General features: G+C 53.0%; 12 protein-coding genes across 12 annotated transcripts; 4 read left to right on the top strand and 8 right to left on the bottom strand.

Moving 5' to 3' along the window:
• Positions 1-164: 164 nt before the first annotated feature.
• Positions 165-1,210, top strand: BKA58DRAFT_98224 (HSCB C-terminal oligomerization domain-containing protein). The gene has a single exon (XM_046176322.1). It carries the CDS (start codon positions 376-378, stop codon positions 1,141-1,143), a length of 768 nt encoding a protein of 255 aa, XP_046029406.1. The 5' UTR covers positions 165-375; the 3' UTR covers positions 1,144-1,210.
• BKA58DRAFT_98223 (uncharacterized protein) lies at positions 1,211-2,568 on the bottom strand. The gene is made up of 3 exons (XM_046176321.1): positions 2,282-2,568; positions 2,114-2,183; positions 1,211-2,060 (listed from the first exon to the last, which is right to left on the bottom strand). The coding sequence occupies exons 1-3, from the start codon at positions 2,369-2,371 to the stop codon at positions 1,279-1,281; spliced, it is 942 nt and encodes a 313-aa protein (XP_046029405.1). The 5' UTR covers positions 2,372-2,568; the 3' UTR covers positions 1,211-1,278.
• Position 2,569: 1 nt separating this feature from the next.
• Positions 2,570-3,673, bottom strand: BKA58DRAFT_98253 (cytidine deaminase). Its single transcript, XM_046176324.1, has 2 exons — positions 3,421-3,673; positions 2,570-3,325 (listed from the first exon to the last, which is right to left on the bottom strand). The coding sequence occupies exons 1-2, from the start codon at positions 3,554-3,556 to the stop codon at positions 2,904-2,906; spliced, it is 558 nt and encodes a 185-aa protein (XP_046029404.1). The 5' UTR covers positions 3,557-3,673; the 3' UTR covers positions 2,570-2,903.
• Positions 3,674-4,477: 804 nt separating this feature from the next.
• On the top strand, positions 4,478-6,375 carry BKA58DRAFT_452712 (uncharacterized protein). The gene has a single exon (XM_046174431.1). The coding sequence runs from the start codon at positions 4,854-4,856 to the stop codon at positions 6,201-6,203; it is 1,350 nt and encodes a 449-aa protein (XP_046029403.1). The 5' UTR covers positions 4,478-4,853; the 3' UTR covers positions 6,204-6,375.
• An 852-nt stretch (positions 6,376-7,227) lies between these two features.
• Positions 7,228-9,195, bottom strand: BKA58DRAFT_377540 (general substrate transporter). The gene is made up of 2 exons (XM_046169624.1): positions 8,937-9,195; positions 7,228-8,890 (listed from the first exon to the last, which is right to left on the bottom strand). Exons 1-2 carry the CDS (start codon positions 9,032-9,034, stop codon positions 7,375-7,377), a joined length of 1,614 nt encoding a protein of 537 aa, XP_046029402.1. The 5' UTR covers positions 9,035-9,195; the 3' UTR covers positions 7,228-7,374.
• A 2,153-nt stretch (positions 9,196-11,348) lies between these two features.
• On the top strand, positions 11,349-12,641 carry BKA58DRAFT_98150 (dUTPase-like protein). The gene is made up of 2 exons (XM_046176320.1): positions 11,349-12,051; positions 12,125-12,641. The coding sequence occupies exons 1-2, from the start codon at positions 11,637-11,639 to the stop codon at positions 12,472-12,474; spliced, it is 765 nt and encodes a 254-aa protein (XP_046029401.1). The 5' UTR covers positions 11,349-11,636; the 3' UTR covers positions 12,475-12,641.
• A 166-nt stretch (positions 12,642-12,807) lies between these two features.
• On the bottom strand, positions 12,808-14,501 carry BKA58DRAFT_466230 (Ribokinase-like protein; the record flags this gene model as incomplete). Its single annotated transcript, XM_046175002.1, has 6 exons — positions 14,395-14,501; positions 14,339-14,349; positions 14,209-14,288; positions 13,951-14,163; positions 13,787-13,904; positions 12,808-13,729 (listed from the first exon to the last, which is right to left on the bottom strand). The coding sequence occupies exons 1-6, from the start codon at positions 14,446-14,448 to the stop codon at positions 12,808-12,810; spliced, it is 1,398 nt and encodes a 465-aa protein (XP_046029400.1). The 5' UTR covers positions 14,449-14,501.
• On the bottom strand, positions 14,502-15,886 carry BKA58DRAFT_377536 (proliferating cell nuclear antigen). Its single transcript, XM_046169623.1, has 5 exons — positions 15,741-15,886; positions 15,653-15,693; positions 15,176-15,605; positions 14,825-15,111; positions 14,502-14,777 (listed from the first exon to the last, which is right to left on the bottom strand). Coding segments are annotated over exons 1-5 (777 nt in total). The 5' UTR covers positions 15,742-15,886; the 3' UTR covers positions 14,502-14,759.
• Positions 15,887-15,972: 86 nt separating this feature from the next.
• On the bottom strand, positions 15,973-17,113 carry BKA58DRAFT_377534 (Rab5-interacting protein-domain-containing protein). The gene is made up of 2 exons (XM_046169622.1): positions 16,787-17,113; positions 15,973-16,695 (listed from the first exon to the last, which is right to left on the bottom strand). Exons 1-2 carry the CDS (start codon positions 16,865-16,867, stop codon positions 16,432-16,434), a joined length of 345 nt encoding a protein of 114 aa, XP_046029398.1. The 5' UTR covers positions 16,868-17,113; the 3' UTR covers positions 15,973-16,431.
• BKA58DRAFT_377529 (uncharacterized protein) lies at positions 17,114-18,450 on the bottom strand. The gene is made up of 4 exons (XM_046169621.1): positions 17,880-18,450; positions 17,595-17,836; positions 17,415-17,548; positions 17,114-17,363 (listed from the first exon to the last, which is right to left on the bottom strand). Exons 1-4 carry the CDS (start codon positions 18,241-18,243, stop codon positions 17,324-17,326), a joined length of 780 nt encoding a protein of 259 aa, XP_046029397.1. The 5' UTR covers positions 18,244-18,450; the 3' UTR covers positions 17,114-17,323.
• Positions 18,451-19,241: 791 nt separating this feature from the next.
• BKA58DRAFT_332599 (Mysoin-binding motif of peroxisomes-domain-containing protein) lies at positions 19,242-21,978 on the top strand. The gene is made up of 4 exons (XM_046168187.1): positions 19,242-19,783; positions 19,843-20,024; positions 20,079-20,554; positions 20,606-21,978. Exons 1-4 carry the CDS (start codon positions 19,735-19,737, stop codon positions 21,732-21,734), a joined length of 1,836 nt encoding a protein of 611 aa, XP_046029396.1. The 5' UTR covers positions 19,242-19,734; the 3' UTR covers positions 21,735-21,978.
• A 1,501-nt stretch (positions 21,979-23,479) lies between these two features.
• On the bottom strand, positions 23,480-24,223 carry BKA58DRAFT_98028 (uncharacterized protein). Its single transcript, XM_046176319.1, has 2 exons — positions 24,156-24,223; positions 23,480-24,088 (listed from the first exon to the last, which is right to left on the bottom strand). The coding sequence occupies exon 2, from the start codon at positions 23,910-23,912 to the stop codon at positions 23,535-23,537; it is 378 nt and encodes a 125-aa protein (XP_046029395.1). The 5' UTR covers positions 23,913-24,088; positions 24,156-24,223; the 3' UTR covers positions 23,480-23,534.
• Positions 24,224-25,465: the final 1,242 nt, after the last annotated feature.

Below are 25,465 nucleotides of genomic sequence, written 5' to 3'. Positions count from 1 at the left end.
TGGGTGCATCAATGAAGTCGAAGCACTTTGAGAATTGCTTTCGAAGTGAGCTGTTCAAGGTAGCTATGTATGTAATCAAAACAGTAGAAACACCCAGACGGCATATCACACCTGGGCCGCATGCAAATATGGGTCAGGCTTCAAGATGGTGCACAATACATCTCGCAAAGCTTCGCAAACGATTCTAGTGCAATTGGGCTAGCGTTTCTCGATAGTTGCCGTGGACGAGAGACGGCGATGGATGACGTAACCATTCGGAACTCGATGCGGAAATCTCTCGCCTCTGCACTTCTAGAAGACTCACAACGACCGTTAAACTCACCACCACATCGCGCATCCTAAGCATCACCCTAAATATCTACTAAGATCTCAACAATGCGCTCCGTACGTTCGTCTGCCGCGCGCAGAATCCGCGCATCTCTCACCGAACCCACCACCACTTCGCCATTCCGCACGCGACAAAGTGCAACACCGTGCATGCTCTGCGCACATCGCATACCGCCCCAGAAGATATCACGGCGGTTCCAATCTTCATCTTCCAGCTCCAATACAGTCGAAAAGCCATTCGAGACACAGCAATCCTCCACAGCGCAATCATCGCAGGTCCCACAAACACACTACTCCTTCTTCCCCAACTCCTTGCCAAATGGCCCACCCCCACAAGGCCCCTTCGCCATCGACCTTTCTGCGCTGAAGAAGGAATTCCTTCAACTTCAAGCCCGCGCCCATCCCGATTTGCATCCCCAAGCGGATAAGAAACGAGCCGAAGCCCTCTCATCACGCATCAACGAGGCCTATAAAACACTGCAGAATCCTCTTTTAAGAGCGCAATATCTGCTATCTTTGCGCGGGATAGAGGTGGCAGAAGATGAGACAGCAAAGGTAGACGACCCGGTGCTGTTGATGGAGGTATTGGACGCGAGAGAGAGCATAGAAGAAGCAGAAAGCGAAGAAGATTTGGTGGCAATGCGGGAAAGAAATGAAGAGAGGATAGCGGAGAGTACGGAGATAATCGATAAGGCGTTTAAGAGGGACGATCTAGAGGCTGCGAAGAGCGAGGCGGTTAAGTTAAGGTATTGGGTCAATATCAAGGAGAGCATTGAGAACTGGGAGAAGGGTGTTCCGGTTGTGCTGCAACATTAGATGGCTTGGTGAAAGATACACAGGCTCATGTACGATACTACGGCTCGATATGCTTAAGGGATACGGTCACCCATCACCCATCCATCTTCTCTTCATCAACAGCTACAACAGCGCCATGGTCGCAATACATCTACTCTAGACAGGAACAGTAATAGGGTTCATCACCCCCGCTCCCCCATCCACCCTCAACTCAGCGCCCGTAATATAACTACTAAATCCACTCGCCAGAAATCCCACCGTCCTACCCACCTCCTCCGGTCTACCTGCCCTCTCCAGCCCAATCGTCCTCTTCTGGCTCTCCTCTCCCTGCAGCGCAGCAGGCGGAAATTGGCCCTGCGCCATCTCCTTCACACCACAATCCTTCAAATCAACACCAACATCAATCTGCCCAGCTGTGATGGCATTGATACGCACACCCGTCCCCTTGAGCACCAGAACGCCAGAGCGCACAACACCAAGCGCAGCATGCGACGCCATGGTAAAAGCAGGAGCCCAGCATCCACCATATGTCCCCGCGACACTGGTCACGACAATGATGCTTCCATATGGAACATCCTTGGGCGCGGCATTAGGATAGCTCCCTTTGGGCGTTGTCTTCTGCATAGCGGCAGGCGCGTACTTGAGCGCGAAGAACGCCGGCATGGCATTTGTGTCAAACGCGGCGTACAGATCCTTCGGACCTGTCTGGTTGATAGACGGCGGACCTAGCAGACCAGTAGAAGACGTCCAGACATCGAGGCGGCCCCATGAGTTCAGTACGTCATCGATGAGAGCGAGAGTGTCTTCTTCCGAGTTAATCTTGTATGGGTAGCCGATTACTTTAGTGTTTGGGTATTGCGCGTTTATCGAATCGGCGAGTTCGGCGTAGGGTTCTGAGGGGAGCGAGGAGCAGGCGTATATGCATGCTGCGCCGTGTGCTGGAGGGTAGTGTTAGTAAGTAGTTGGGAGTGTAATTTGGGGTGCAATGTACCGGCGAGTTCAGCGACGATTGCTTTTCCTACGGGTTGTGTTGCGCCTGTTACTACGCATACGAAGCCGTACTACATTGGATTGAGATGTTAGCCACTCTTCCGTTTCTTTGTGCCGTCACGTTCTCTTGGACTTTTCTTGCAATGCGTCTCGAGTCATAGGAACTCACCAGTTTTCCATCCGCTCTGTACGGCGAAAAGTGCTCTGAATCCGTGATACCAGCCTCCCTAACGCCAGTTCCGTTTGTGTTGTTGGCCATGGTCGTCGGTATTCACGGGTCTTTGAAATGAAGTCACAATGCACAAAGGACAACGTGGAAAAGAAGACACGCGCAGCGGCGCGTCTATAGTACATCACATCATTGTTGGCTATTGATTGACAGCTGCTTGCTTGGGCAGGAGGTGTTATGTCAGTGTACATATCCACGGGGCGCGGAGATGCGGAACAGGCGTGCGATTGCTGGCTGGGTTGGCAGCTTATCGGCATCTTATCAGGCTGCATGGTGGCTTCCGCGGGGCTCTCGTGGGGCAGGGACAGAGTCAGGTAGCTTCAATTTGGGACAGCTCCAACCAGTATACCTAGGTACTCTTGATAGATGTGTTGTTTTGGTAGACGATTTTCAATGTGCACATCATGAGCTTTGCGGCTCTGTTGTATAGCATTGTCCATATGGTTCTGACAACCACTCATCATTTGTACTCATACACCTCCCACCAACGCCCCTTTCGAGATGCTCAAACCCCTGGTATCTTCCTCACAACGCCGCCAATGCCTACTTCCCGTGACACACTCTATGCGGTCTTCGCTTTGTCGTCTTCCTGGTTCTTCCTCAGTTCCTCCCTCGGTGGCAGCACGTCCGGCCCAAAGCTGAGCGGAAGCAACTCGCCCATTGTCCTCACAATCCACTTTCCTTCCTTGTTGAACATGAAGATGGGTGTCTCCAGCTTCAAGAACTCGCGCAGGAACTGTCTGCACATTCCGCATGGCGAGCAGAAGTCGTCGATGTCGGTCGTAACGCCAACGGCCTTGAAGCTTCCGATGCGGTGGCCTGCAATAACAGCAGTACCCATGGCGACACGCTCAGCGCATGTTCCAACTGGATAGGCTGCATTCTCTACGTTTGCGCCGATTATCGTGTGGGCTGCGGATGTGTCGGTTGCGGAGGAGGTGGTCAGGAGGAGGGATGCGCCGACGCGGAAGAGCGAGTATGGGCCTGATCAAGCATTCTGTTAGTACCAATCTCTGATCTATATATCCTGCACATCTTCTGCGACCATGCGCTGCACAGGACAAATCTGGACAACATACAATAAGCCCTCGACCTCGCATCGAAGCACTGCTCGCCCAAAACCTGCAGCTCCTGCGCCGAAACGCCATGGATCAACCCATCTTTCTCTGTCACAGCTTCACCAGGGCTAAATTTTGGTACGGCGTTTGTTGACATGGTGGGAAAGGAAAGGAAGGAAGAGAGTTGTGCGACGCGTCGCGGGGATATTTGGGGAAACTGTATGACGCCAGCCGAGGTTTGCCGTGGGGCACTGAGCTACGGCGACAAAGGAAGGTTCGGCCACCTCCGATGCATTATACAAGACACAAATGTCGCTCAAACTGCTGACTGTTGTCAGATAACAATTGTGCCAGTGTACGGGTACGAGCTTAGCTGCTGCTGACGATAGCAAACCTCGTGTTATACCCCTACCTAGGCGGCTACAGTTGTTTCCTTGAGCTCGGTCGATTGCTTTCCTGCATCACAAACGACTACAAGACGTCTCGCGCACACGCTGAGCATCAACACACTACAGCAAACAATACACCCCGATGTGATCACTCAGCCATGGCAAAAGGTGGCAGGACTGCTGTTTCCAAATGCGTTCTAGAACGTGTTCTAACCACCCCACTTTCTTTGTCTCACTCTCTTTGTTTTGTCAATCCTTCGTCTGTGGAAGGAGTGCTGTCTCGTACTCTAACAAGTGTTTGTTTGCGCTGCAGTAGCTTCAACATTCAGCAACCGTAAAGAAAAGGTTTCCCGTCCTCTACCCACCAAGTCATACGCCATCTGGTACATCGCACGCCCAACACCATCTCGTCTGAAGCGTAATCCTGTCAGCTCTTCGAATCCTCACTTCCGACCTTTGCAGTCTTTGAACCAAGACTCGTCCTCACGTCTCTTTGCATCTTCGGCCTGCTTCTTCTGGTCTTGTCGCTGCTTGTGTTCTTCTCGGTCTACAGCACCAGCTACACCTATGCAGTGCTTGCATCTACCGTTGTCATAATAGTCAACGTTGTGTTTCTCGCATCGCGCTATATGCTTTCGACACCGGCCAGTCTTACCGCACCAGCAGTGGTGCGTTACCTTGGAGTTAATTGTGCGTACCATATTTAGGATCAAGAAAAATTCTGTAAGTTATTCGGTTGACTACTAGTGTGGGCGAGTATTCCCCTGTTGTGTCTGCTGAGCGAGAGAGCGCTCTGCCCGCATTAAGTATTGATTGGAAGCCGCTGAGTATTGAGTGAAAAGCAGTGTGCTCACTGCTGTCGACAAGTGCTCGTTCATCATCTGACTCGCACACGGAAAGCCTTTCGGACTCAACGTGGTTACAGCAACTACTCTGTGAAGGTTTCTGTTCCGACATTGTCGGCTTTCACACAACGCCCATGAAAACCTTTATATCGCCAAACCCAGCTACAACATTGTCTCCATCTTTCAGCTAGATCCAAGCAGACTCTCAATCCGAACAACTATGTCGGACAATATCAAGTCACCTAGCGTCGTGGCTGAGCATATTGAGCCTGCACCGGATGCTGAGAGCGATGCAGCTTCCATCAAAAGCTCTGACAACTCGACCACTTCGACTGAGGAATTCGGACATGAGCCCTTTGACACCTTCCAGTTCAAGGCGGTGGAGCTATGCGAAAAGCAGTGGCCGAATCTCTCCAAGGACGCCTTCACAGTCACACATATGGATGGCGGCTCCTACAACCGCGTCCTCGGCGTGCAAGTTGACGGCTCTTGGAGGCAGGCGAGCTGGCTGAAGCGTCAAGCACAAATGCTTCTTCGCACGGCCTGCCCGGGTGTAATCCGGAAGACAGAAATTAGAGATTACGTCCTGCGTATACCACGCATGGAGCATGCGTGGGTTGAACATGAAGTTTCTATCCTCAAGTTTCTCGCAGCGACAAGCCTTCCAGTACCTAGGATTAAGATCTTCAGCCTCTCAGCGGAGAACCCAGTCGGTAGCCCATACATGATCCAGCCACGTCTTCCAGGGAAGGCCGTAATTGAAGTCTATCTTGAGCTGAACACGCCCCAACGTGTTTCATTCGCAAGAGATCTGGGTCGCGCACTGAAGAAGATGGGCGAGATCCAATCCCCCTCTCCCGGCACACTGAATCCTGACAGCATACTCGCCGGATCATCAGAAACTCAACTTCTTCGCTTACAGTGCCCACCACGGAACGCATTTCGCCAGTCTGAAGACGCCTCTGTGCCATCTACGCCTCAGACTGTGTACGAATTCTTCATGTCGCAATTCGCTCGTCAGCGCGCATACGATCTTACCCTCCACCGCGACTACCTGAACCCATGGAACCCTTTTGAAGCCATTATCCGACATCTACATACGATGGGTCACCTGGACAACAACATCTACGTATTGACACACATGGATCTGGAGCCCCGAAACATGCTCCTTCACGTCACATCACCTACCACTGCCTCCTTGTCTGCAATCCTCGACTGGGATGAGACGGTCTTCGCTCCAGCTTTCACAAACTGCCGGCCGCCATTCTGGCTCTGGGACTCTGAAGGCAACGAAGACGAAGACATGGATGAGGCCGATGCTCATATTACACCCAACGATGCTGATCGTGCGGCTGTGAAAAAGGCATTTGAGGACGGTGCTGGTGAGGAGTATTGTAAGTGGGCCTACACGATAGAGTATAGACTTGCGCGAGACATTGCAAAGTTGGCTATCACGGGCTTTTTCTCTAACATGGACTATGATGTCGCCGAGAAGGTCGTCAAGGAGTGGAATGAGATGTTCCCACACTTGAAGGTCTGTGGGATATCTGATTTTGATGAAGATGAGTAGGGTCGTAATACTTTGCAATTCCGTCACAATATTCTAGGGGAGGTGCCACAAAAAGTACAGCAATAATACGCCGTGTATAATGCGCCTGCGTACAACCTCTCTATTCTTGTTCTTCTTCCAAATGTTCACTATCCTTCTGTCAGCAGCACTAGAGTTGATGGGGTCAATGCGGTGTGATGAGAAATACATTCGGCACAGTTTATGTCTGCTGATGCCTCAACGGTCATTGCTTCTGATACTTCGAAGTCTCACTCCGATCGTGGATCTAAAGTCCCGTGAACCGGCGCTTGGTAACGAAGGCACGACAAAGTCGGATTCCCCGTCCACAAATGCAACTCGCTTCGAAATCTACATTGAACTTCAAGTTGGCCTTTTTGATGACATAGAAAACACTCGTAGCGCTGCTAGTTAACTATAAACCTATTGGACACACTTTTCATAGTGAACGACTTAAGTCCTAGAAACAGCTAATTGCACTATCACCCGTTGTCGCACTATAGTACATAGATCACCAGCTCGAGCCGCGCATCTCTCCGCAGATCAAAGTAACCTCACCATTGATCTTGAGACATTGAGGGGTCATGATGTGCATGGAGACATCCCACCTTTGAAAATCCCCATCTAGCATCTCTAGGCAAGCCACATTCACGGCTGATCGCAACCTACGCGCATCTCCGCAGTCTATTCTAATCGCTGATCAGACATCTGACCAAAACTCATCTGACGTGATGCTTGACAAGGTTGCGGGCGGCTCGATCCAAGCCCGCTGTTACTGTAACGGTAGCGCTAGCCGCAACGCTAATGTTGGGGTAAACCTGGGGAAGCGCGCGTGGCGTTGCGGAGGGTGTCCGGACGGACGTTGATGGTTGGTCGCTTAAAGACATGCGGGAAAATGGCGCACATGTGGCGGAGCCTATGCTAGAGCTGGGCCCTGAGCAATATTCCTCTCGGTGCTATGAGTCCGAAAGACGCGGGAATGGAGATCGAGCTTAGTGAGAAGCACGGGGAAGGCGGGCAAGTGTAATTGTAGATGATGTGATGGTATCATAATTCATAGATGATGGATATATACAATGCTGCGCTATCAAGCAAAATCAAACAGCTAGTCGGGTATTTACAAGTGTGGTAGGGAATCTCTCATAACTCTTCATAAACTCCGTGGAGTAGATGCTTAGACAACCGTCTTCTCGGGGTACTCGGTGTAGGTAGCGCTCCTCTTGCGGGAAGCATCAGCCTCGATATCAGTAAGGCTGGCACGGCGGTTGTCGGCATGCATGTCCTGGACATCCTGGAAGGAGATGGAAGGAACGAAGCCAGGAGACTTCCAGGCCTGGGAGCACTTGCCGTAAAGCTCGTCGACCTGCTCGAGGGAAAGACCCTTGGTCTCGTAGATCATGGCCCAGACGAAGAAGATGCAGACGAAGCAGCATCCACCCCAGACGAAGAAGACCTTGGCACCCATGTTGGCGTTACCGGGACCGTCGTTGACCATGTAGGGGGTGGCGTATCCGATAGCAAAGTTCAGAAGCCAGTTCGATGCGGTCGTCATAGAGAGGGACTTGGCGCGGACCTTGAGAGGGAAGATCTCACCAGTCACAACCCATGCGACAGGTCCCCATGAGCAGGCGAAGAAGAAGATGTAGATGCAGACGAATGCGATCAAGGCCTGCTGGGCGGCCTGGTTGTCGATACCAGCAACGGTACCGGTAATGGCAACGATGAATTGACAGACGGCCATACCGATGGCGCCGAAAAGGAGAAGGTTGCGGCGACCCCACTTCTCGACAAGGTAGAGACCAGGGAAGGTAGAGGCGACGTTGACGCAGGAAGTAATCATGGTGACGACGAAGGGGTTGTTGATGCCGGAGTTCTGGAAGAAGGATGTTCCGTAGTAGAAGATAAAGTTGACACCAGTGAGTTGCTGAAGGGACTGGAGGGCGCAACCAGTGAAAAGGCGCTTGCCCAAGTTACCGCGGAAGCAGTCGAGGTAGGTGGCCTTGCCAAGGGACATCTCATACTCGTGGTTGGCAGTAATCTCAGCCAACTCCTCAACAAGAGCCGGGTCGTCAACATTGAGGCGGCGAAGGGTAGAGAGAGACTTGGCAGCCTTCTCTGGGCGGCCCTTCTTGATGAACCAGCGAGGAGTCTCAGGAAGCCAGATGCAGCCGACAAAGAGGATGATAGCCCAAGCGAATTGAACAGCAATAGGGATACGGTAGGAGCCAGTGTCAGCCCTGTCCTTCGTGGAGTTGTTGACGATAGCAGCGAGTAGAAGACCGATTGTGATAGCAAGCTGGTAGCAACCAACAATGGTACCACGAATCCACTTGGGGGCTGTCTCGGATTGGTAGAGCGGGATGGTTGCACTGATCATACCGACTCCGTAGCCAGCGAAGAAACGTCCAGCGACGAACATGGGGATGGCAGTGGCGACGGTCTGGAGAATGACACCAACACAGAATACAACGTTGCTGACAACGAGACCGAGGCGGCGACCGAGGAAATCAGCAGTGGGTGCTGCGGTGAGAGCACCGAAGAAGGTACCGGCAGAGAGGATGGAGACGATCAAGGAAGTCTGTTCGGCGGTGACATCGAGCATGTTGTCCTTCTTGTTGATGTAGCCAGTGCTGAAAAGCTCTCGCCAGTGGTGCATTCCCAGAATACCACCAATGGTACCGGTATCATAACTATACTTGTTAGTAGAACTCTTGAGAAAAGATCAATCGTACATACCCAAACAGAACACCACCAAAGGCGACGAACAGGCCGACCAAGATGGCGGGCGCGGTCGAGCCAGCTACGCCCTCAGGCTTCTTCAACATCAGACCCATGATTGGCAACTGTCTGAGGAAGTAAAATGGGTATAGAAGGAAGACTCAAGTCCAGAGAGATGGTTGAGTACTCGGATGAGGATGGTTATCACTCCAAGGCGGGCTGCCCATCTTTAAGTACGTTTGGGGAACTGTTCACACGAGCCTGGGGATCTCCATGGGCAGCTGTCTAGTCTGGAGACTGGAAGCATGGGGTGAGCGCGCTAGTCCCGCGGCTGGCCAGCAGGCTAGCGAAGTAGGTCCGAAGTGACTGGGGTAGCTTAGTGGATGGTCTTAGCCATGATGGTTATGGAGCTAGAGCAGACCAGATGCTGGCCACTAGCACGTCGCAGGCCTGTGGATGCCATAGCGTTCAAATCATCGTGAGCCAATTCTAGTAGATTTGGAAATCAGGGAGCCGAGATTCAGCTAGCGCAACGTTATCCAGCGGTCCCACGTTCGTGTTGCTGGAAAACGATGGCAAATATCATCGGGTTACGTGACACACATGGCCAGTCTGCTGGCACATGCACCCAACAGTGAGATGACAGTCGCGTGCCGGGGCGAAGACGTGGCGTAGGAGCAGCTAGATGATAGGACACTAGGTGGATAGCGTCACCTTTAGCCGTCATGCATTGTCGAGTCGGGTTTGTGTAAGCTATGAACCACTGACCTCATGCTGCGGAGGTGCATGCTGGTATGCAGGCATACAGCGTTCATCGCCTCTGCTTGATAGACGTGGTCGCGGAGCAAACCATCAACTGATGTTCGTCTGCCGTTGATCGTCAGACAGGCACAGCGCATCACTCAACGAATCCATGATGTTTCACTGGACAATGCAATCGCCAATTGGCAACGCGTATGCAGACAAGCCTTGCCATGCGCGATTGCTTAGACACACGGCATCCAGCTGTTTGCAGTATGGTCGTAGAAGGATTCTGGAATATCGCGACTCCGGTGCTCGGTGTTGCTAACATTGGCCGAAGAGCTGGTACCAACGGGTAGTCTGTGGGAAACCAAGCGCAAATCGAAGAGGTGGGGAGATGAGTAGCGTGCAGGATTTTGCTTCTGGCCGCGCCAAAGTCGCAGAAAGACCTCAGGGCAAACGGGGTGCATTAGTTCCCACGACGCTCCGTGAGGCTCAACAAGCATGCTTGATCGCGGTAGCGTGGTCTCGGCCAACCAGATGGATCGGCTACGGTAGCCTCGAACCATGCACCCAGCGCTTGGTCGAACTGTCGGGAGGATTTTCTTGGCCTAACCGATGTAGGGCTGGCAGTCCGGTAGCGTTTAGCTGCGCAATGCATCTGGAGGCGAAAATCTCGTATGCATGGAGTCTGGCAGCACCTCCGCTCAACAATCGGGGTCCACTTGAGACCTGGTTTCGGAACAGAACACGGCCGGTCATGTGGTCTGAAGAGTGAGGTCCACCAAGGCGGCTCCGATATGGGAAGTCTGGAGTGTAGCGCGGCACAGAGAGGTGAGAATGTCGGAGTCGCCTCCACTATGCATGGGGCGCGTCACACCAGCGTGACTCCCCATGGAGTACAAGTTTCATGGGGATCACGAGACTCGATTTCCATCTGCCTCGTGACATGTATGCCAGGGTGATGGCGTTTTTGCAGAGATGACGGGTTTGTGCCAAAGTCTCAGGTCAGGTCAAGCTCGTGGGGTCCCCGTTCAAGCTTGGGAGCCAAGACGGCTTGGCCGAGTCACGCTGTCGCCAGGCCGGAGCGTCGCTTCCCCCGATCCGAGAAGTCGGAGGCACTGACCCGCAATGTTCTCGGTGAGCATGTCATTGACATGGTCTCTTTGGTGGGGCATAGCCACACTCTCATGAATTATTGCAGACAAGGCCATGTCTGGGATAGAACACTCAATCGAAAGCGTACTCGTCGTATCGGTCTATGCACCTCCACACTACCCTGGAGACATGACGACAGCATCTGCAGTCTGCACAGTGCGGACATAAATGCGGGGGATCGACGCAAGCCACAATCGCTCCGCCACTGGTTGCGAGGTCACGAGAGATACCACATCAGCTGAAGGGCATTGCGCACGCAGCATCAGGTCTACCAGAAAACGCAGTGCTCGCTTGCGATGCAAATGACGAGCCTTGTCCCGGATGTTTTATTGAGTACATTCAATGCGCATATACTCCCATAAGCGATTGCGACTTTCTCTCGCCATTAGCAGAAAGCAATGACGGCCAGGCAAGCGACCTCCTTCATTTTGGCATGAATATTATCTGCTCCTGGAGTGCGCAATTACCGCTGCATCAATTCAAGCTCAATGCGGTTATCTGTCATGGAAGAAGAGTCTCGTCGACTTCGGGTATGAGTTCGTTGCTTACAGAAGGGTAACAACTAGTCCTAGGATCCAGCATTTGATACAGGCTCTAGCCCAGAACATATCGTAGTATCTCGTTGTAGCAAGCAGCAAGACCTCAAGCAAGTCATAGGGAAGTAGAGGAGTCCTTACTGTCGACAGACGCAATTCGCACGTTCCTCGCCAACCAGCCAATGACGGCAGACCTTAACGCGTCGTCTCTTCCCCACCAAACGCGTCCTTCACCCACCTTCACCGCCCCTCCAAACAACTCAACTTCCACCCTCGCAAAATTATGTCAGACACCCCAATCCCCATCCACGAGCCGCCGTCTCTGCCATCGTCACCCCTCCCAAAGCGAACCAAAGTCATCGACCCCACTCCTCTCTACCACGCCTCCACTCTACCACGGGGAACAGACTCGGGCGCCGCTACACCCACACCCTTGGCAGCTTCACATCTCCCCAGCCACGACAACATGGCAGCACTACAACCTTCAGCGCCGGTTGGTGCGTCGTCATTAGCTAGTGCAGCGGCGGCGGAGCAACAATTGCAGGTACAACTGCTGAGTCCGAATGCCAAGGCGCCGACAAAGGGAAGCGCTTTCGCTGCTGGACACGATCTGTACAGTGCAGTCGAGATGGTTATTCCAGCGCGAGGGAGAGCATTGGTAGCGACGGATATCAAGATCTCGGTGCCGGATGGAACGTGTATGTATTCTATCTCATACTCCAATCATTGACAAGGCTGCTGCAGACCTTCTGCTAACGACCTTTCAAACAGATGGCAGAGTAGCACCCCGCTCCGGCCTCGCCTACAAACACGGCATCGACACTCTCGCCGGCGTAATCGACGCAGACTACCGCGGCCCCGTTGGCGTCATCCTCGCCAACCTATCCGAGAACGATTTCCCCGTCAAGATCGGCGACCGCATCGCCCAACTCATCGTCGAGCGCGTCGTCATGCCCAGCGTAGTTGTCGTCGACCAATTGGAAGACACAGTGAGGGGCGCTGGTGGTTTCGGCAGCACAGGAGGCTTTGGCGCGGCTACAACCGTAGCAACCCAGGCGGCGGAAACTGCGACAGAGGCTGCCGAGGTGGCAGAGGTAGCTGCAGATAGTGTAAAGGCTTAGGTTGCTGCGACCATTTTTGCTGTTAGCATTGCGAGTAATTCACGAGGGGAATACGCCGCGGATACCCAAGACCCCATGCTCGATACGGCCGCAGATGGTATACTGTCTCTCCTGGGTGAGGGGAACTGCGAAGGTATACACAGGGCATGGCTGAGGCAGATGGTTCTCCTGATTGTGGATATTGGCTACTCTAGCGATTCTAGGAAACTTGAAGAGCAAACGCTTGCTTTGTGGTCTGGGTTGGATAGCATCTTCGGCCGTTGATAGTGGCAACGAAATATTGATGATCTGGCATCCATAGAGCTCAACGTATAACGTCTACACAATCAAATATCATGAATCACCCGCGTCCTTCTTCTCTCCCTCTCCAACAACCTTGGCCTGCGTCCCTGACTGTAGCACCTGCATCGCCCCACCATCCTTCGTCCCAACGCCCAAATGCAGCACATTCAACTCATCCGGCTTCCTCTCCCCAACATTCGCAGGCACACTCTCTCCCTCGGATACCGCCCGTGGCCTGAACCGTTCAAGATCCGGCGGATCAATCATCTCCTTGACATACCGCGGAACCGTAACCTCACTCGCATTCATAAGCGCCAGATACCTTTTCTTGCTAATCTCTTCATCCGCTTCATCACCCTCACCACGGCCTTCCTTCGCAGCACGCGCATCATACGCAGCCATCTTCTCCTGACACGCAGACGTCGTGCGAGTCAGTATAGCTTGCATGGACGCAAGCACCTTCTGACATGCCTTCGCCAAGGGCAGTTCCTCCGCAGCCACATCATCGGGTGAGCGCCAGCTCGGTTTTGCGGAAAGATTGAAGTCAGGTGAGGAGGCATCGTGTACGGCTTCGATGAGGCGGGGGATTGTGAGCGCGGCGAACATATCTCCTGTTCCTGAGAAAAAGAGCGGGAGTTGCGGGGTGTCGATACGGAAGAGGCGGGGTTTGTAGTCGGAGGTTGCGGTTGAGCCGATGATTGTAAGGTTTTCGACTTCGTTCAGGTCGATTTGGGGGGCTTGTGATTGTGACCATGCTGAAGGGTGGGATGTTGATGCGTCGAGGTGCTGAGGGTCTGAGGGAGTATGCGTGCCAGTGCCGGCTTTTGACACTGGTCTCGAGGGTATAGTCTGGTTGTCGCGTGTCAAGCGTAGAGACGTTATGATTACATGGGGGACTTGGTAGGTCTTGTGGAGGACTTGGATGGCAGCTGCGAGGGACTTGAGATCGGTAATGGGTGTATCGGATAGTAGTCTGTGTCTCTGTCAGCAATTGTCGCGCGTCTGCGATATGGCCCCCAGAGGCACTCACTCGGCCTCGAACTGGTTCGGAAGTATGAGATCCGCCTCGCGCAACAGTCCCTTGTACTCCGGTACTTCATCTTCCGGAATATACAGCTTGCCATTGTCGCCCATGACCGGATCGAGTACTGTCTTTGTCAGTTCTGCCTTCTGACACCTCACATGTGAACCCACCCCAAAAGAAGCTGCCCGGTTTCGTGCCGGCATTGAACTTGATGTCTCTGCCAATCGTCCCTATCGTTTGTACGGCCTCGGCACTGGGCATGTATCCGGTCAAGAGCACGTCGAAGTTGGTAAGGTTCGCTTGCTGTAGCCCCTCGTAGAGTTCGAGGATTTCGCTAGCGGATGTCTTTGTGCCTTTGACTTGCTTGTACGCCGTGTGGTTGCCTGAGATGTTAGCTATGCGCCGGTCGACGGGAATGATCTACTTACTGTAGTGCACAGTATTGATCGCAGAGACGTCGCAACCTAGCGATTGCATGACAAAAGTGGCCATTTTGTTCCCAACATAGCTCAGCTCAATGTCAGTGTACTGCATCTACCGCGACAACACGCGACTCACCCATGGACCACCTATAGCATGTTAGCAAGAAATGATGTACCGCGCGTGAGTCTTACATGACTGGCAATCGCAAGCACGCGCGTGTCAGGTATCAGCGTGTCGGAAGCCATGTTGTATGATAGTAAGAAGTAGTCAAGTAAAGGAGGTGAAATAAAACGCGCAGACGGGGTACGTTGTTGATTTACTGTTGATCTCCTTATCTGAAATTCCGCGACATGACGTGAACCCGTTGGTGGGGCAGTAGCTTTCCTTTTGTGCCTAGGGCGCGGAACACACCACGCGGCACCGCGTTTTCGCCAATGTCGCACGCCAGAACCATGAGCTAACAGACGCTCGATGCATATCGAAGCCATTGCGCCGCAAATCCCCCACATCTATCCTGGAAACATGCCGCTTGTGTGTGAATGAAGTCATGATGCGTTTAGTCCTCGTCGCCAATCTGTTCATATTAGCAATGTGTTGGTGTCCTATGGGATAGATACATACCTTGGGTGCGAGGTAGAACCTCAGGTAGCTGGACTCAAAGGGGTATTCGACAAGCAAGGGAACCTCGCTAGATAGACAGAGCTTGACTGAATTTGACAGGCCACTCGCCTTGCAGAAGTTGATCAGGTACTTGAGAGAGAAAGTGAGTGAGACAGGTTCATTCATTTCAACCGAAACGTTCTCCTCTGGCTTCTCAACGTTGCTGGATGTCTTGAGGATGACGGAGCCAGAACCAATGTCGCCAGAGCATGCGAATTTGATTCCATCCTTGGTGCACTCAATCGAAACTGGAGCAAAGTTAGTTTGTTGCATGGTGTGCTGTCGCGCTGCTGCCTTTGGTTCGGGACGTACCTGACTCGGACAATGCGCCTAGGTCCCTGCAGATGCGCTGGAACTCAGCCGATGGCATCGTGACTGTTGCCGCGTAGTCCGTCTCAGGGATACCAAGATGTTCCTGGTCGATATCCATGAGCTTGATGTCATATTCGCTCAGCCTCGATGTGGTGCTGGATTCGAAGAGCAAGTTGACGACATCAGGCGAGTCCTCAGCCTTGATGGTAAGGGCGTCATCGTTTCCAGCGGCACGAAGCACCTTTGTAAGAGAACCGAGATTGATTCCGAGCGCGATGTTGCGGTCGCAGCGGAAGGGATCGAAGGCTTCCGATTTGAGCATCATGGAGACAAGGGCGACGTGCGAGTTGTCCATGGCCTGGAGCGCGATGCCCGAGTCATTGCAGTCGAAGTTGCAGTCCTGTACGAGGTCCTTGATGGCGTCGACGACCTGTTGCTGTCAGAATAGCTTTTGCTACGCTTCCCGCGCGAACGTACCTTCTTGAGGATTTGGGCCTGGGGTAGTTTTGCCTCGAGCACTGCAGACGGTTAACTTTGTTGGCCACATGTCAAAGAAGATACATACTGTTGACTGTAGATTGGGATTAAGAGAGTACGATAACGCTGACGGGGGTATACAAAGCGTGGTTGAGCAGGAGACAATTGCGGTAGAGGCAACAATCAATGGAGGGGAACGCGAAAGTGGTTGGCGAACGCGTCGGCCACGCGCTAACTCAGCACAGGGCATAAAGTACCGCCAAGACCATACCCTTCGTGCTTGACTGGTTCCAGATTGCTGTCGAAAGCATGGCTTTGCGATTGGGTACGATTTGCCCCTGACAATGATACGCCCATTGTTACTCGAGTGTCTGATACGGCAGTGTGCTTCTACTAAAAGGCTTGCAACATTTGAGAAGATGCGTAATCATATCAATCGGTTTAGAAATTATACATCGCGAATTGATGTATTCAGGTGGGTATCATGATGAGACAACGTGGAAACAACCCATCCTCGTCTTGAGAGCACTCGTCGCCCCTCCGATTACTGCTCGCTCACTCGACCAGCTGCGCTTACTGCACAGCCTCTGACCTGCCGCAGAGTGCTTCTTTCCATGGCCACATGCTTGTATCTCGTGCATCTGTCACTTGCGGCCGTGTCCACCACGCAAGCGTTGAAGCCCAGCGCTTCTCCAAGCCATCGATATTATACCATTCATGGTATCCAAATACCCTCATTCCGATTGTCCATTTACATCACAACATCCGGCTCTGCCTTTTCATGCTCTGACCAAGCCGTAGAACAGCGTCCAAGTAAGGACGAATCCACTCAAACCCCCAAACACATCGCCCAACCACAAATCACCCAGCGGCCGGTAGAAGTATGCGCCGGGCTTGCCATTTGTCTTGAGCGCAAATAGCAGCGCTGATACCACGAGCGACCCGAGGAGGTAGAATATGAAGCCTGTGTAAGACTCGAGGCCTAATGTGCCTGCGGCGACGCCGAAGAGTGATGCGGTGAGACTGCGGATGTTGGAGATGACCTGTGTGGAGCTTATGTTAGTCCAAGAAGGTTGAACAGGGAAGAAAACAAGATTGATGTCGCGCAATGATGGGGCTTGGTGGTGTGCGTACCTGGGTGTTGTGCTGTACGCTGCTTGCGACGATTGGGTGGATGGCGAGTTCTCGCTCTTCGTTTAGTGCCGATGCCGCCATTGTGTATGTGTTATCGCCTTGTCCGATCGGAACGTCAGACTCCGACTGGATGCTCCGGATGTATGTGTTCGGTCAAGAAACGGGTGATGAGTTCGGCCGTATGGTTGCTGCTTCGTCCGGAACGGCTCAGTGCAAGTTCGATTGTCACGGCGTGAATACACGCAGACGATGGAGACGTGTTCGAGGTATGTGGGTTGTTCGAAGCGTCTTGTAGATGCGCGCCGATGCTGTGCTGGCTGCTTGGGATAGTCGTTGTGCTGGCTGGACCTTCCGGCGGGAGTGGAGTTGAGTGGAGGATGGCCCGTGCCCGAACCCTTCTATCATCCATGGATGGGCCCGCGACACCAACGATCTCCGAACACCTGTCATATCACCTTAAATATGTTTGACAGCGCGGGTTATAGAATTTACATTCCGTTATAGATTTCTAGCTGGGTCTTTTTCAGCTATGCCTACTCATACATCGTCATAAAGAGGACCATATCCCTCGAGGTACCTTGACATGTCAGCCTAGTGCGCTGCTTTATCATACAGGCCAAGCGCTTACCGTTCCAAATGTGGAGCTAAGAAGTAATTCGGCATGTCTCTTGCGGCTCGCAAATATGCAATCGCATGCTGAAAATATCGACTGTTGGCTCTGGGTGATGTGACATTTCCCAGACTCAAGAACGATTCGGCAGCCTGGGCAAAGTTAGCGAGAGAACGTATCAACTGTGGCTTAACTTATTGTAGACAGAAGGAGACCCGTAACAACTCCCTGTTCGGTCGCTACGTATACTGCGCGTTGGAGATAGTCGGTAGCTGGCAATAACAGTCCTCTGGCTTCGACATAATCTGGCTCACGCAGTCGTTCTTCAGCTTCGACCGAGGACCTTGATGAGCTTGTATCGCTGCTCAAAGACATCCTCTGCGCTTGGGAAATGCTCGAAAGAGCCCTCTGCGCTCGCAGTAACCAGTTGCGGCCAATCACTGCAGCAGTCAGCATTGCCTGATGTCATCTGGACGGACTCACGAGTTAGGATCTCGACGTCGTCTGGGTATATTTGTAGTAGGACCAATGACTGACGCAGGCACCAGTCTGCTAAGTCTTTGACAGCACCAGTATCAGCATCGACAAAAGCCACGCGCTGGAAGACGCTGATGAGAGGTACCTGCCAATGCCTGCGTGCTTCGTCGGGAGCTGTATCGTTTACCTCGAAGGAAAAAGTAATGTTTTGAATGGCTGGCAGTTGGTCATGCCACGAATCAGGTGATCTATCAAGATTGGTATTGATCAGGTCCACAGTAGTCAGTAAGCTTTCGATCATACTGTTGTCCATGCTGACAAGAAGATGATCAAGGCTAGGTGGGGAAAGCAATGAGGAAATGCTACACATAATCGTGACAAAGACGATACATAAAGTATAAAGTCAAGATGGATCGCTTGCAGAGACAGCCTGCTTGACAATCTGTGGCGTTTTGTTACCCTGTCACTGTATGACTCTCCAGAGGCGCAGCCTTGTTCTTGATATCCGGATACACTGGAAGACGAATGGGAGTTGCCGAACGTCGTTCGTCATTGCATCGTGTAGGTGTAGTGTAAGCTGACCGATTAGTCTGCAATTCAGTCACATACTCGGACAAATCTTTGCATCAAGCACATGAGCCGAAACAGGACTATGCCGCGACAGTTTCATGCTCATGGCCACAGCAGTTGTATCCGGCCAAGGAGGCAGTGGCGGCGAGCAGTTAAGGGTGATGCTTAGGTGAATCTGGGATTTGGTCGATTCATCATGTTTAGCACATTACCTGCGGTCTCGTTCCGCCTGCAACATGGAAAGTACCCACGGGAGGCGATACACCAGGCCGCCGTTTGGTGCTTTGTAAGCTTGAGGCTCACGTTTCCATTAGCTCCCGAGGTCAGCACGGAGAATTTTGATGCGACCTGGAGGTTGCTTTTGCGGGATCTGCAAGCCACATGCTTTTGGAGATGCGATGCTGCAGGTACGTCATTGATAGCGTTATCGATTATCCATGGACAGAAACGGCCGTTTCTTTGGTTGTACCAAACATTACAGAATGCTCAGGTACCCAGGCAACGCTGCACCGATAAAGCATAATGCGGGTAAAGTTTATACTGGAGGCCAATTCAAGCGGTACTCGCTTCTTCGTGCATGGCGATGTTATTGTTGAAATGGAAGGCCGAGTGCATCGCAGCAACTGCGCGATTGGTGTTCCGCCGGTGCCAATACAATGCGGCGGAGATGGGTATGGACAGATTAGTCCGGAGCATCAGTGCGACGGCTAGGATGGCATGTCGGAGGACGTGCGGCTGACTCGCAGCCTCGATATCGGAGAGCGAGTTGAGCGAAGTAATGGTTAAGAATGCCGTTAGATGAGTCGATGTTGGTGTGTAGCCAGATGTTAGCAGGGGAACGACGATGCACAGCATGGACAGGCACATGACATGCTCGTCATCCGTACGTCGGCCTCGAGGACAGAGCAGGCGCGTATGCAAGGAACCAGGGGCATGTTTGTCGAGGGATGCGTAAACGAGCGAACGTTCCCCATGATTGTTTCACACCAATCACGAGTTCATTTCCGGACCCTGACCTATACCACTATTACTACTCGAACCACTCACACTCACCTACACCTCGCATGTGTCTCCCACGCTCCTTTACTGCCACCAGACACGTCGTTACCCGTTGACAGCGCCCACGATTGGATCCCACGCACAACACGCGCCGGCCCCTGCAGCAGCCATCCCCGCCATTTCGATATCACGGGCACCTTCCCTCCCTAGCCTAGAGCACCCGCAGTCATCACAGGCGTTGGAGCGGGAACCTACAACAACACACGAAATCGCACCATGCGGCGGTAGCGACATGGAGAATATCATATCCGACGGCTCGCCTCTTGCGCAGTTACTTGAAGGTGCGACCCGCAGCACCACGACGATGACGATATTACGCATACTAACCGCCGTGGCTTAGGTCAAGGTACTGGGTCACCCGACAACTCCCCATCCCAATCCCCATCGCAGTCCGCCTTCCCGCAGAGTTTCGCGCCCCGGGGCCCTTCGACGCTGCAATCGCGGATACGAGACAGGCTCCCACAGCCACTGCGCATCCACGCCCGCCATGGCTCCATCGCCCGCATACACACGGCATGTTCGGTACGACTGCGACATCCCCCCGGCAACATCTGGATGCTTATTAACATGACTTAGAAAGCCGTCAACTCTCGCATTGGGCGCGCCGACAACGAGCGCTTTCTGGAGCAGTTCCGCTACCTCATCGTCGCTTCCCAGCTCCTCGGCGAGCAGGGAGGCCTTCGCGCATCCGCCATTCCCAGCTTCGCGGCCAACGGACGCCCCGGCCCTCACGAATTCAAGGTCGCAGCAATAAACCCCGTCGGTGCGGCTTTCATTGGCACGGCGACCTTCATACTGGCATGGCTGGTCCACTGGTCGCGACGCCAGCCTGCGTTCAGCAAGAGTAGGACCCTGCTGGTCATTCTGGTTTTCGCTGCCATTGCTACGGCCGGCTACACGTACCTGCGACGGCAATGGCTGCAATACCTGAGGCAGGAGGCAGTCAAGGGCGCGGCTGACCTGGTTGCAAACCTGCAGGCGTTCGAAGCCTCGACATCATCTGCCCTTGCATTGATCCAGGAAGTCGAGCTCGTCTCTCGCGGCTATCGATTGTAGGTCACCAATCAACCAAACTCCGTGGTACTCGTACTAACACCGCGCAGGAGCAGCCCTTTGCCGCCCATCTCGCGCATCGAAGAGAAAGGACAGGCCCGCCGTTGCCAGCGACTGCGTCGGAACCTCCGCGCTGCATATGCCGACATTGTCCCCATTCTCGCCGAACAGTGCCGCAGTCTGAAGCAATTGATACAAGAAGATGATTTGGAAAAGTACCTCGACGTGTACGAAATCAGCAATCCGGACATGCAGGAAGCCGCTTTGAGCTACAGCGAATCCGAATTCGATGATGCCGAAACGTTGAAAGCGCTGCGCATTCTCCAATATCGATTGTCTATTCTCCGACGAGTGTACCTGTGCTCCCTTCTTGCTATGGAGGCAGACGGCGGCAAGCCTGACTTTGCGCGATGGTCGACAGTCGTGGACTCTATGCTAAACACGGCTCGTCCTGTTGGAGAATGGAGCGAGAAGTTCAATCGCGTGCTCGCCGAGGAAGAGCAGTTCGTACTACCATCGCCCGCCAAAGCTGCACCCACGCCTGGCCGAGAAAAGATACGCAATTCCGTGCGCAAACTATCAGGCTTGTCGAGCGGTATTCGAGGCTTGCAAGCCAAGATGCAGGTACTCCGCGAAGAGACCAACAAAAGCTTAGAGGACACGGAGGATGTAACCGATCTCGGCCACTCTCTCCTAGTGCAATACGACTCCATTGGCGCAGACCTCAAGAGTTTGGTACAAGCTTGGGAAGCCGGCAAGAACGCACTGGCTCTAAATATCGATCGCCATGAACGCAGGATCTCGCAAGCATCAAGTGGACTACGCTCGCCAGTTCCAAGCCTAGGCGGCCTGACTGCTGTAGATGAAGGCAGTCCGTCTGATGCTCTGCGCGCCCTTAATGGTGACTTGCTGAGTCCCCATCAGAGTGCTCCGTCGAGCGATCAAGGCAGCAATTCCGACGACGAAGTGTTCGAAGCTATTGCTATACCCAAGACACGAGCCACTATGTCGAGAGAAGAGCGGATGCAGAAGATCCAAGAGGACCGCGTTCGGCAAGCCTCGCTACGTGAGCAGCGAGATGCGAGCACCAACATGCTGAGAGAGTTAGAGTCTGTCATCAATCTCAGACCACATCGAGTCTCAGCGCCCCCGGCCGGCGCTCAAATTACGAGCCTTTGAAGCACCTTTTCCTTCTGTTTACACGTTCAAACTAACGACGGTCGTTAGATGCCGCCTTTCTTTCGCTTGCTTTACTTCTTGGCGCGCATTGGGTCTCAATTTGATTTTGGGCATTTACGCTATACCACTGCCGCGGTCGCATTTACTTTCCTACACATGTCTTGGAGTCGAAGGCTTAATGTCTATAACGCATACCTCGTGGTCAGAACATCCACACAGAATAGTAATGACAAATATCAATACCACCAAAGCGAACCACAGTCGGGGTGCTCACAACGCCATGTCGTCTATTCGGCACTTGAAATTTCTGGGCCATGGCGTGTCGACGTGGCTGACGGGTGTTGGCCGCGGAAAATTGACCATCCCTGGACCTCACGGTAGCGAGATGCGGCTATTGGCAAGCTATAGTATACACCTTTTGGGACAACTTGCATATGCGAGGGCTTGCGGAATCTCTTCATGCACTCAATACGTATTGTATTGACGTCAGGTACGTGGTACTGTATGACGATGCGAGACGCTGTCCCTTGCTCTTGCGCAAATGGCGCTCATCTTGGTCCGATCTTAATCCACCAACATGGGATGCAAGACGGATGACCCCAGCAGTTGAGAGCGTGGTTTATCCGTGCGCAGAGTCGAATGGACAATGTACCACTACCGGGTCGAATACTATGAGATGCTTCGGATGCTAGTTGCAAGAATGCCCGTGACGTTCCGCTTTGGGGGTGATGAGGAACAGCTGAAACTGGGTTCACGATCGACTGCGACCGATGGACTAACCGCTCTTGCCTAAGACGACCGGGTGATCCTTCCCGTTGGGCTGCCCAACGACTCAGTGCCCCTGCCATGAATCTCAGACGCCGTTCCTGCAACCCTGGGAACCATCGTCACTTCACCCATCGCTTCACGCCAGTCATGGTGGGCCCCATCTTGAGTCTGTCATATTCAACCATTGTTCTATAACTCTTGCGGATGACCAACGCCCGACATGAGTGCCTTTTCCCGGACCGCGGCGGAAAGCGCAGCTGAACACACTGATCTTTATCGATTATGTAGACCGTATGATCGCTCTTTCCGTCATCAACACCGACATCTGCATGCAACAAACCCTCCAAGACATTGTCGATATGACACGAGAATTCAGGGTTGACAGATGAAAACACGAAAGAAACGGATGATGGAAGAGCCACGACCGGCGAGCATACAAAATGTCTTCTTCCAGAATGGCTGTATCGGGCTGACCTGACCCACCACACAGACGACACCGCCAGCAACCCGTTCAGTCTCCATCCTCATCAATCACGCCATCGGCCCTCGGCACAGGTGGTGGCGCACCATGTCGTCTTCGCATATGCACTCTCAACCCATCCGAACGGGCATACTGTCTTCCGCATCCGTCGATGGGGCATGGATAACGAACTTTAGCCCGACTAGATCCTGGGCAAGCCTGGGTCTTGAGGTGGCGCGTCAGGTTTCCCAACGCATGTACACCTGTCAGAACGGTGCCGCAGCGATACGGGCAGGGTACGCTATACTCGGCGTCGATGTGGGATCCCTCAGGGACCTGTACCGGCGGCATCGGGTACATGGCAGTAGGAGGAGATGCCGGAGCTACGTAAGGATATGTTGGGCCCTGGCTTCACAGCAATATCAGCATAAGCGAACGACCTTTGAGGAGACCACATACTAGTTACCAGTCATGGAGGTCGACAAAGGCGCATGGGTCGTTCCCATGTCATGATACCCTTGATGCGTATCGTGTCCTATTGGTGGATAGGTACTCACGTAGCTATTACTAAGTCAGCGGGCGGGCGACATTGGTCGTTTTCCAGACACATACCGGTGCCCACCAGGGAAGGTGTTCTGTGGTGCGTACTCGAATTGCGCTATGGGACTACTCTGCGAAGCGCTTACTGCGTCAGTATATCTTTGATATGCATTACTCTCGACAGTATTGTGTCCTGGCGATAGAGGTTGTTGATAACCACTATTCGGATAATAGATCCCATAAGGCTGAGAACATCCGCCGAGTCCGGATGAAGGTGCGGTTACTCTCAAAGTCTGCTCAGCTCCAGTATCGCAAACTACTGTCGCTGGGAACGGGGCTCTTCTTCTATACCCATCGCTTCGCTGCGACCACGAGCCCTCGTCGCCACCCTGCGTCTGGTCGTACGCCATGCGGCCAAAGCTATCCAACAACGTCCTGGTCCAAGGTGGAGCAAGGTTTGGCCACGAAGAGATTTGAAAAGGGATGATCTTTTCAGGAGAACGATTCTGACGACGCCCATGAGATGACGCAGAATTTGTCCGAAGGCTTTCAAATTTCACTGAGTCCAGCGAAGCACCTCCGTGCGCTATGTCTCCGTCAGTTTTATCACACTTCAGCCAAAGTCTACCCTACAAAAAACCAGTCTTACGAACCAGAGCCTTCCAGATCCAAACAAACACAATGAACGCAGGAGCGATTTCGTTAGTGACCTGGGGTCCGCACAGTGTTTATGCCGCTATCCGTATCGAACGGCGACCGATTCGATTGGGGAGGAAGGCGCGCTGGAGCCGATGGAGGACCCTGAGCTGAGACACGACGGTCGGCAAAGTCGATGCCAGGGCATGTCGCGCCTCACCGCGTGTTCGAGTGTCGAACCGGAACGCGGATCAGCCCTGTCGACGTATCTGTGTCTCAACTTAAACGGCAAGGGATTGTGCGACATTCGTTAGTTGACAATACACCAATCAGATACGCAACAGTAGCACTAGATGCGGCACAGCACATGACACCTGTTGGTCTTTATGCGATGGGCTTTGCCGCTCAATGTGTACTACGGCTGCGGCTGCTGCAGCGGGACGCTTATCCTCGAAGACCACCCCAAGAAGAAGGCAAACATACCAGGAAAGGCACATACGTTTATTTCCTGCCGGGGTACCCTGATGCCATGTGCGCGCATGGTCATTCATATCTGAATACCAGGTGTAGACCATCGGTTTCCCGCCACTAAGGCTCAAAGCGCATTGAAAAGGCCAATGCTCATACGAGTCTAACCGACAATCATATCCAGCTGTACTCTAGAACTTGTATGTTCGTCTTGGCATCTTCTTGACTGGATAGCCGTAATGGGCTGTCAGACTAGTTCAAGATCTGATGGTCATATTGCGGGTATAGGCAACAAGAGCCAGGATGGGCAGAACGGACGAGTATAATGTACGTTCTAGCCTCGGTCGCCTATGCCTGCTTCCTGCGCGTCTTACTCGCAGCGGCACTGTGACGAATACCAAGCCGCGTGGCGTTTCGCCAACATCTGGTGTCTATCAAGGGCTCTCCTGATCAGGCACGCATGTTTCGACATCAAGGACGGTCTTTTCGAAAAACAGAGTGGGCTGACGGAACGGCTCGTGACCGGCGCAGCACCGGCTATTAGTGGAACGCGTTCTCGCACAATCGTGCCTAACCGATCAGCACGACCGGCCCGAGACCCTTCTCATTCGCAGGGAGCAACTTCCCGCATGATGAAGCATATTTCCATTCACTGTCTGTCGGCAAAGGCGTCACTTCGAGCTACAGCAGGCGACTACAGATTTGTAGTCATATGCTTACATTCGCTGTCCCAGTAGGGTCGCTACTAAGACACAAGGAACTGCGAGGACCCGGGAAAGGAGGAACGAGAGGGGAGCCTTTCTGAGAAACAGTCAACCCATTGAAACAGTCTCTTTCACTGCCGCCGCGCACGGTATAC

Source organism: Alternaria rosae (genome assembly GCF_020736505.1).
Source record: "Alternaria rosae strain MPI-PUGE-AT-0040 chromosome Unknown BKA58scaffold_2, whole genome shotgun sequence".
In the NCBI taxonomy this organism is placed as follows: domain Eukaryota; kingdom Fungi; phylum Ascomycota; class Dothideomycetes; order Pleosporales; family Pleosporaceae; genus Alternaria; species Alternaria rosae.
The sequence above is the reverse complement of the archived record's forward strand: the minus strand, read 5'-3'. Positions and strand labels throughout refer to the sequence as shown.

What these genes read in the sequence shown, in the direction of transcription:
- BKA58DRAFT_98224 (XM_046176322.1), top strand. Translation starts at nt 376, where the DNA reads ATGCGCTCCGTACGTTCGTCTGCCGCGCGCAGAATCCGCGCATCTCTC.
- BKA58DRAFT_98223 (XM_046176321.1), bottom strand. Translation starts at nt 2,371, where the DNA reads ATGGCCAACAACACAAACGGAACTGGCGTTAGGGAGGCTGGTATCACG. An exon ending in ACAGAGCGGATGGAAAACTG is followed by an intron (nt 2,184 to 2,281) that starts GTGAGTTCCTAT and finishes AATCCAATGTAG; the next exon opens with TACGGCTTCGTATGCGTAGT. An exon ending in AATCGTCGCTGAACTCGCCG is followed by an intron (nt 2,061 to 2,113) that starts GTACATTGCACC and finishes ACTACCCTCCAG; the next exon opens with CACACGGCGCAGCATGCATA.
- BKA58DRAFT_98253 (XM_046176324.1), bottom strand. Translation starts at nt 3,556, where the DNA reads ATGTCAACAAACGCCGTACCAAAATTTAGCCCTGGTGAAGCTGTGACA. An exon ending in TGCGAGGTCGAGGGCTTATT is followed by an intron (nt 3,326 to 3,420) that starts GTATGTTGTCCA and finishes ATGCTTGATCAG; the next exon opens with GCCCATACTCGCTCTTCCGC.
- BKA58DRAFT_452712 (XM_046174431.1), top strand. Translation starts at nt 4,854, where the DNA reads ATGTCGGACAATATCAAGTCACCTAGCGTCGTGGCTGAGCATATTGAG.
- BKA58DRAFT_377540 (XM_046169624.1), bottom strand. Translation starts at nt 9,034, where the DNA reads ATGGGTCTGATGTTGAAGAAGCCTGAGGGCGTAGCTGGCTCGACCGCG. An exon ending in TTTGGTGGTGTTCTGTTTGG is followed by an intron (nt 8,891 to 8,936) that starts GTATGTACGATT and finishes TAACAAGTATAG; the next exon opens with TTATGATACCGGTACCATTG.
- BKA58DRAFT_98150 (XM_046176320.1), top strand. Translation starts at nt 11,637, where the DNA reads ATGTCAGACACCCCAATCCCCATCCACGAGCCGCCGTCTCTGCCATCG. An exon ending in CTCGGTGCCGGATGGAACGT is followed by an intron (nt 12,052 to 12,124) that starts GTATGTATTCTA and finishes CCTTTCAAACAG; the next exon opens with ATGGCAGAGTAGCACCCCGC.
- BKA58DRAFT_377536 (XM_046169623.1), bottom strand. An exon ending in AGGCCCAAATCCTCAAGAAG is followed by an intron (nt 15,606 to 15,652) that starts GTACGTTCGCGC and finishes TGACAGCAACAG; the next exon opens with GTCGTCGACGCCATCAAGGA. An exon ending in AGGCGCATTGTCCGAGTCAG is followed by an intron (nt 15,112 to 15,175) that starts GTACGTCCCGAA and finishes ACTTTGCTCCAG; the next exon opens with TTTCGATTGAGTGCACCAAG.
- BKA58DRAFT_377534 (XM_046169622.1), bottom strand. Translation starts at nt 16,867, where the DNA reads ATGGCGGCATCGGCACTAAACGAAGAGCGAGAACTCGCCATCCACCCA. An exon ending in GCGTACAGCACAACACCCAG is followed by an intron (nt 16,696 to 16,786) that starts GTACGCACACCA and finishes AGCTCCACACAG; the next exon opens with GTCATCTCCAACATCCGCAG.
- BKA58DRAFT_377529 (XM_046169621.1), bottom strand. Translation starts at nt 18,243, where the DNA reads ATGTGTAGCATTTCCTCATTGCTTTCCCCACCTAGCCTTGATCATCTT. An exon ending in CGACGTCGAGATCCTAACTC is followed by an intron (nt 17,837 to 17,879) that starts GTGAGTCCGTCC and finishes TGACTGCTGCAG; the next exon opens with TGATTGGCCGCAACTGGTTA. An exon ending in CGGGTCTCCTTCTGTCTACA is followed by an intron (nt 17,549 to 17,594) that starts ATAAGTTAAGCC and finishes AACTTTGCCCAG; the next exon opens with GCTGCCGAATCGTTCTTGAG.
- BKA58DRAFT_332599 (XM_046168187.1), top strand. Translation starts at nt 19,735, where the DNA reads ATGGAGAATATCATATCCGACGGCTCGCCTCTTGCGCAGTTACTTGAA. An exon ending in TCTTGCGCAGTTACTTGAAG is followed by an intron (nt 19,784 to 19,842) that starts GTGCGACCCGCA and finishes GCCGTGGCTTAG; the next exon opens with GTCAAGGTACTGGGTCACCC. An exon ending in GCATACACACGGCATGTTCG is followed by an intron (nt 20,025 to 20,078) that starts GTACGACTGCGA and finishes AACATGACTTAG; the next exon opens with AAAGCCGTCAACTCTCGCAT.
- BKA58DRAFT_98028 (XM_046176319.1), bottom strand. Translation starts at nt 23,912, where the DNA reads ATGGCGTACGACCAGACGCAGGGTGGCGACGAGGGCTCGTGGTCGCAG.